Source organism: Alosa sapidissima, chromosome 1, assembly GCF_018492685.1.
Source record: "Alosa sapidissima isolate fAloSap1 chromosome 1, fAloSap1.pri, whole genome shotgun sequence".
Taxonomy (NCBI): Eukaryota; Metazoa; Chordata; class Actinopteri; order Clupeiformes; family Clupeidae; genus Alosa; species Alosa sapidissima.
This window is the reverse complement of record NC_055957.1, coordinates 570060-577500: the sequence shown is the minus strand read 5'-3', so window position 1 is coordinate 577500 and position 7441 is coordinate 570060. Positions and strand designations below refer to the sequence as shown.

Sequence of the window (7441 nt, the reverse complement as noted above, 5' to 3'; positions counted from 1 at the left end):
AATCTCCTTCACTGACGCCTATGGAAAAGGCTTAACGTCCCAAAACAACGATCAATGATCATCAAATTTCTCTCTCACATTGCTCCTCATAACCATCTATAAAAAGTGTTTTTTCTTTTCTTTTTGAGCACATCCGAATCCCAGGACATAACGCACTGGACCTTATAATAGGCTCGAGATATAATTCCAAAGGGGGCAGATAGGGGCCACTGCACTTAAAATTTAAAAAGATGAAGCTTTCCGAACTTTGAAATTGCGATCAGTGACTTGCATCGGGTGAACGAAGCTTTTCGAAGTTGAACAGGCTATTAAAAACTATTTGCGCACCTCCATGTCACAGGAGAGACTGGGCTCTCCCTTCTATGAAAAAGACGTTAGGCTACCTGCAAACTGGCCTATGATTTCATTGCTGAGTTTGCGGCAAAGCAAGAAAATGTTTTTTTTTCCTGAGTCAGGATATGGCGAGTCAGTGTCATTTATTTGTCCAATGTTAGCCTATAGATACAAACCAGTACATCTTATCAATAGTTTGAATGTCGTGTGTGTTTCTGCTCATTGACAAATACCGTTCAGCACAATGATTCATGCCCAATTAATTCCCCCTGTTAAAGTGTTCGCCTTTGTTACACTATTTGGTTTCGTGATGAAACCTATGATAAACACCATATGGCCAAATATGTGACTCAGCTAATGTTATAGGCTATACAATTGAATTTCCCCTCTTAAAGGCAAGCTGGTGTAGCTTATTAGACTAGGCTACTATTAAAATACACCGACGGTAGCCTTGGCTATGTGTAAAGTAAGCTATCGCATGATTTCATGCACGTAAGTGAAAAGGGCCTTGCATCTGTCAAGTTCGCACAGGGCCTCGCATCCCCTTGCGACGGCCCTGCAGCTCCTCCTAAGACAGCGAGGAAAAAGTTAAAATACGCAATAAACCCGGGAAAAGTTGACAGGTTTGTTTCGGTCCCGGTGATTATTTGTGAAATTGTGCAATATAACGAACAGAAATAACGAACAGTCCCTAATTGATTAATAGCCTAGGCCTACACCAGCAATTGTTGAACATTGACCTGTACAGGACATTGACAGTAGCCCAGCCTAACAAGCAAATGTTGCAAAATACATCAAAAGACGCAATTAATCAGAAATAAATAATGTAATCTGCATCACTTTATTTAACAAACTGCAAGCAACAAGAGCATTGAGTTCGCTGTAAGGCCAAACCCAAGAGCAAAGCCTATCTGTTAAGGCAGTCGATAGGCTATATAACGAGCTGTGTGCCTGGAAAGACGATAGATGACGGCTCTGGTCATCCCATACCCTCCCCCCACTTCCTGTAGCCTACCATTATGAAGGCCTGTAGCCTACTCGTTGCCGTTTTGTGACATTAAGCTTTTTCACGTTAAGCCCCCCTCCCCCATCCCCTTCTTTCACAAGCAGTGGGGGAGCGCGGGGCACAAAGTAACACTTTTTGGTAGACAAAGGAGGGTTCTCCGCGCTTCTGTCGTTTGGCCACAATCTGTTGCAACCAGGCCAGGACAGATATTTTAGAGAGGAGAGACGCCGGTGCAGCTCAGATGTCTTCTTAATTTTCTTTATTCTTCAGTAAAAGGTGCAGAACATTATTAAACTTTGACTAACATTTCGATGTGTCGATGTTTTTGACTAACGAACATCGAAACGTCAAAGTTTAATAATGTTCTGCACCTTTTACTAAAGAATAAAGAAAATTAAGAAGACATCTGAGCTGCACCGGCGTCTCTCCTTCTCTCTAACACTTTTTGGCTTTGGCTAAATATTTCTAAAATCATTTGAGTTTCACTAGTCACATGTTTTAACAAGCAACACTTGTTATTGAACTAATAACAGACGTGTGTCGAAAATTGACTTTATTTTCCATACGGAGAAATAACATATGCAGAGTCTAACCAAGGTCAATCTTGTCAAAAAAGCCCTCAAACCTGAAAACACGAGGCAAAAGTGCAAAACATCACAAAACTAACTAAACTAACATGCGCATATTTTTGTATTGCAATCATTGTAGCCTACAGTTGTAACAGCGCGTAACAGTCGTTTTACTCCCCGGATGCGCTCATTATAAAGAACGTTTAACGTGTCCCATAAACAGCTATCAATTAATCACCAAACGTCTTATAAACAAGTATTGCCAGGAGCATCACCTTGCAAAAAATGATAACAACAGGCCTAGGCCTTTATATGGCTCTGCTCCTGCCTAGATTCGAACTCAGAACTACCTGAAAGTTGCAGACCTGTTCTGGAAATACGTGCATTAACCCACTCGACCGTCAGACAACGCTATCTGCTTCGAGTAGGCCTACACTGGTTGCTGTGGCACAGTCTTGAGTGACCGAATTCGTTTTTCTTTGTCATATGAATGCTGTCATTTTGTTAACATTACTGTTAAGGAGATGCTGTAGGCAAAGTCTATATTTCAACCTCGTTAGTGTAGTAAAAACAAGGTTTCTGGGCAGCATATTTATGTTCTGTTAGCAAGCGAACTTCTCATGACTACCGACAAAGTAGCCTACTGCCAGCTGACGAAGCTCTCATTTTAAAACATTAGTGAGAGACAGACACTGTACAATCAAGAAATCTTGCCACTGAATCCAAAACTATGTTTAACATTATGTACAAGGCTTAGGCTACAGTGGACTAGCATGTTGCAGGGGCTGCTAAAAACACAGAGGAACGCACTGAAAACTCGGCCAATCACAGCCCTTGCTGTCGAATGCGCCGTCTGGTTCGACCGTAGAACTCCACAGCGGACTATGCTGCCCCCAAGCGGCTGCAGTTATACTTACTTTTCACCATTCACCATGATCGTGAATGAAGTGTCAATTTTTAACTGGGACCCACTGTACGGTGACGATGAAAAGAGAAGACGCAGAAGTGGCATCTCGTCTTCATGAACAAAAGCGTCAAAAACCCGGAAATCACAGCAGCCCACTAAATCTAATCCCCGACACTATCGACCCGTAAAGCACCACAATTGTAGTGCGCAAAACTACAAATTTTGGAAGCGACAAACAAAAGGAGTATGAAAACTGGATGATTCGCTGCTGCACCGCAACCCCTACTTACCTATACCAAAAAAAACTAACTGAAACCTCGCTAATCTTCGGTGGGTTCCCTACCCGGCATACATTATCCGTCAAACTCGTGAGGAAGCAGCAGACCGGTATAAGGATTACCACCTAAAAAAAAGAAACTAAAATAATAAAGTGGTAGACTCTCTGTCCACCTGGCTGCTACCTGATTGAGATGCACGCTACTACATCCAGAAAACAATACTCACCAAAAGTCGCGTTCCCAAAACCTGCTGCGTCCTAATACGAAAAAAGTTTAAACGGAGGATGAAGACCCCATTATGTTACAGCCAGCCAGGCTAGATGCAACACAAATTGACAAACAGTCAAAGGGGCTCGATGTCTAGGGGTATTTATTTACAAAAAAATTAATACATAATTAAGAACAGGACAACTCAAAACTAGAAAATGCAATTCCAGGGAATTACCATTGCATGTAAATGCAAAAAAGCTGCTGTGTATAACATTAAATTACTTACAGTATGATTATTCAGATTACATAGACATGTCCAGTATTCTTGAAAACCAATTACTTGATTAGATGTTAGCTTAGAGTATGACAGTTAGTAAAAATAAATTGTTAATTCAATATTGATCAACATTCTTTGTTTTAATACAGCAGAATGATACTCAGAATACACTAATGAACACTTAACAACAAATGCAAGCTTGAAGTAAAAAAAATCACAGTTGTGTGTGTGTGTGTGTGTGTGTGTATATATCTATATATATATATATATATATATATACAGAACTTGATAATGCCAATCATATTATCCTAAGACAGATCTATTTATCAGTGGTAATTCTGAAATGGAAGCAAGAGCTAGAGGTCTCAGTTAATTGTAATAAATAGGTCACTTTTGATGGTGATATAGACTGAAGAACAAGATTCAGCCCTTCAGATGATCAGTTTTAGACAGAACTTAGGTTAGAATCTTAATTTTCACACAGCATAGCTCAGGTCTAAAAACAGAAGTCTAACAGCACAGCTAAGTTTCACAGATGTCACAGCACATGATTCAAATGTATGCATGCTTCATATAGTTGTCGGCATAGTCCTCCTGAATGTCTCAGTGTAGATCTCAGATCTATGTCTATAGTTCAAAGGTATGTGCAGATATGTTGACATATGGTCACATGTTTTTAGGAATGAATGTTAGTGTTAATGTCAGCGATGTATGGTTGGCAGGATGTGCACACAGACAGGCACACACATAATGTAATACACGGTCTGGTCTGGTCCCTAAAAGACAAAAGCAATCAAGTTAGAGTTATACCAAAAACATGGAATGTGTAAAATTGTTCAATACAACTTAGATATTTAAGTGAGGTTGTTGCACCATAAATCTGTAATGGTAGTTAAATATACTAGCCTATAGTATTTCACTGCAAACAAAGGAACATTTTGTGTTTTATTAATTTCTGTTTAAGGATAGTTGATAGTCAAACAGTTTAAAGTAAACAGCTTAGAACACACTACACTTTGTAGTCAAAGGGTGTGTTGTTGCTGTTGATGATAATCATAAACTGAGTCTTAAGGATGGACCATTCTGATATTAAGCATCTTGATAACCAACTACACTATATCTTACAGCTTGCTAGGTCTGTTATCCACATTTTTTCTACAGATTACGATGTAGACCTACTTTAGGATGTAGCCTACAACAACTGGGAAGCTTTAATATATAGGCCAGAATAATGCAGAAATGAGTAGCCTAGGCCAAGTAAACATACTCTGTAGCTATGTTGACAGCACAAACGTTATACCTCAACTTCTGTAGTGTGTTTTAACAATACTTTGATCATATGGTCCGTTTCCAAACAGTAAGGTTTTCATCAGGTCCCTTTCCACAGGTGATCAAGAGCCAGATAGTATAACGCTAGTTAAAACACTACTGGTTAGTGAGCAAATGTAACGTTAACGTCAGTGCTCAGCTGGGAGCGACGTTAGGTTTGAATGTCGTTAGCTAATGTTATCGAAACCTACAGCTAACCGGTCAATTTAAAGTGACGACTTATTAACGTTAATTAGATGGGTTTCATAACTTTCCTTACATAATAAATATCAACGGATAGGATAAGTGCTAACGTTAACTATTCCCCTAACCTTAGAACTACCGAGTTTGGCTACTTGTGACCTATCATTTCATAGCCTAGGCCTATAGTAGAATGCTACATAACATAATGTTTGACGACATAAATGAGTCAAATACCAAAAATCGGACCACTTACCTTGTCTGTAGTTAGAGAAATGTTCCTCTGGAGGAGAGTTTTACGAGCAAGTAAAGTATCACGGCAGGCCAAAACGTTCAGAAGATTCACAGCTCCAGTGATAGAAAGATTGCAGCGGACCAGCTGTTGATTGCTTTCAGGTGCAAGTCACGTCATAATGCTACACACACACACACAGTAAGCACACGCACGCACGCACGCGCACACACAGTTAGCACACACACACAGAAACGCACACACAGTAAGCACAGTTGTTGACAGTGTTGTGTTTGTTGACAGTGTTGTGTTTATAGACAATCTGTTGTGTTTGTTGACAGTGTTGTGTTTGTTGACAGTGTTGTGTTTGTTGACACGCTGTTGTGTTTGTTGACACTGTGCTCTCTCTCCTCCTCCAGAGACAGCCAGATCCGCTGCCCCAAGTGTGACAAGCGCTTCCTGAAAACCAACCACCTGAAGAAGCACCTCAACTCCCACGAGGGTCGCCGTGACTACATCTGCGAGAAGTGCAGCAAGGCCTTCCTCACCAAGTACCACCTGACCCGACACCTCAAGATCTGCAAGGGCCCGCAGATGAGCCGGGGGGGGCCGGGGAGGGTGGGGAGGGGTGAGGAAGAGGAGGAGGAGGAGGAAGATGATGAGGAGGAGGAAGAGGAGGAAGCAGCTGAGGGACCAGACGACGCTGCTGCTGCCTCACAGGACTGCTGACTCGAGGAGGAGGGGGGTACTCCTCAGACCCCCCCCACCCCCCCCCCCAACTCTGACATGACATACCCCCATCCAAAACTCTAACCCCCCCCCCCCCCCCACCACCTGTCCAACTGCACCGTGCCAATTTTACCCATGACCCCCCCCCCCCCCCCCCCTGTCCTGTCTATTTATTTAATTCCCTCATGTTCCTCACCTTTAACTCTGGCCCCGCCCTCTTGTCACGCCCACTTCATGCCCAGTCATGTGACCCACTGCAAACCTCAGCACTAACTCAGCAGAATCAAATCTCAGCACTAACAGTGACTCAGCAGAATCAAACCTCAGCACTAACAAGGACTCAGCAGAATCAAACAAGGACTCAGCAGAATCAAACCTCAGCACTAACAAGGACTCAGCAGAATCAAGCCTAAGCACTAACAGTGACTCAGCAGAATCAAACAAGGACTCGGCACTAATAATGACTCAGCAGAATCATGGCTTATTGTGTGAAGCCCCTCCCATTAGCAGTGACCCAGCAGGAACAGATAATCTGATTGGACAAGGCCCCAACACACATCTGTTCCCACACACACAAACACACACACACTCACACACACACAAACACACAAACAAACAAACACACACTCACACACCATCCGTGAGCCGATTTGCACACACACACACACTATCCGTGAGCTGATGTGTGCACACACACACACACACACACACACACACACACAATATCTCTCTCCATGTGTGAGCGTTTGTGCCATATCTCCACATATGGACATGCTACTGGGCATGAACCTCTCTCACGAGGCAGATTAACGAAAGATGTGTGATGTCATGAGTTGGTGATGTCATGAGTTAATGATGTCATGAGTCTATGAGGTCAAGAGTTGCTCTCCCGTAAGTGGCTGCTTCTACCATACACATTTCATCTTTACTTACTGTTACCATGGTTACATGACTGTGTAGTGTATGTGATGTAGAACACTCGTGTTTTGTTTGTCCAGATTATGATAAATATGTTTTTTTTAAAATAATATACATTTGAAAATGACAAATAATCATTGTGTGTTTTTTTACTCCCGAGTTACGCTTTAATATTAATATTAGGGTGTCAAGAGTCCTAAACGCTTTAATATTCGGGTGTCAAGAGCTTCACCCCATAGCCATCGTTGCTGAGAGAGAGAGGCCACTTTAACTTGTAACTAGTACTTCTTATTACACGTGTACTAATGATCTGTGGGTACACAAACATACATTATGCGCTATGGACACCATAAGCATGTGATATTATTACATTATGCACTATGGACACCATAAGCATGTGATATTACATTATGTACGGACAACATACAGTAAGTATGTGATATTACATTATGTACTATGGACAACATAAGTAC

The 7441-nt window shown here is 41.8% G+C and overlaps 1 protein-coding gene across 1 annotated transcript in view; it reads left to right on the top strand.

Moving 5' to 3' along the window:
- The window catches only part of LOC121705214 (PR domain zinc finger protein 4-like), a 25280-nt gene extending 18185 nt beyond the window's left edge, over positions 1–7095 (top strand). Inside the window, 1 exon segment of the mRNA XM_042086081.1 lies at positions 5741–7095. Within this exon segment, the coding sequence (XP_041942015.1) occupies positions 5741–6050 (310 nt within the window). The 3' untranslated portion in view covers positions 6051–7095.
- The last annotated feature ends 346 nt before the right edge of the window (positions 7096–7441 follow it).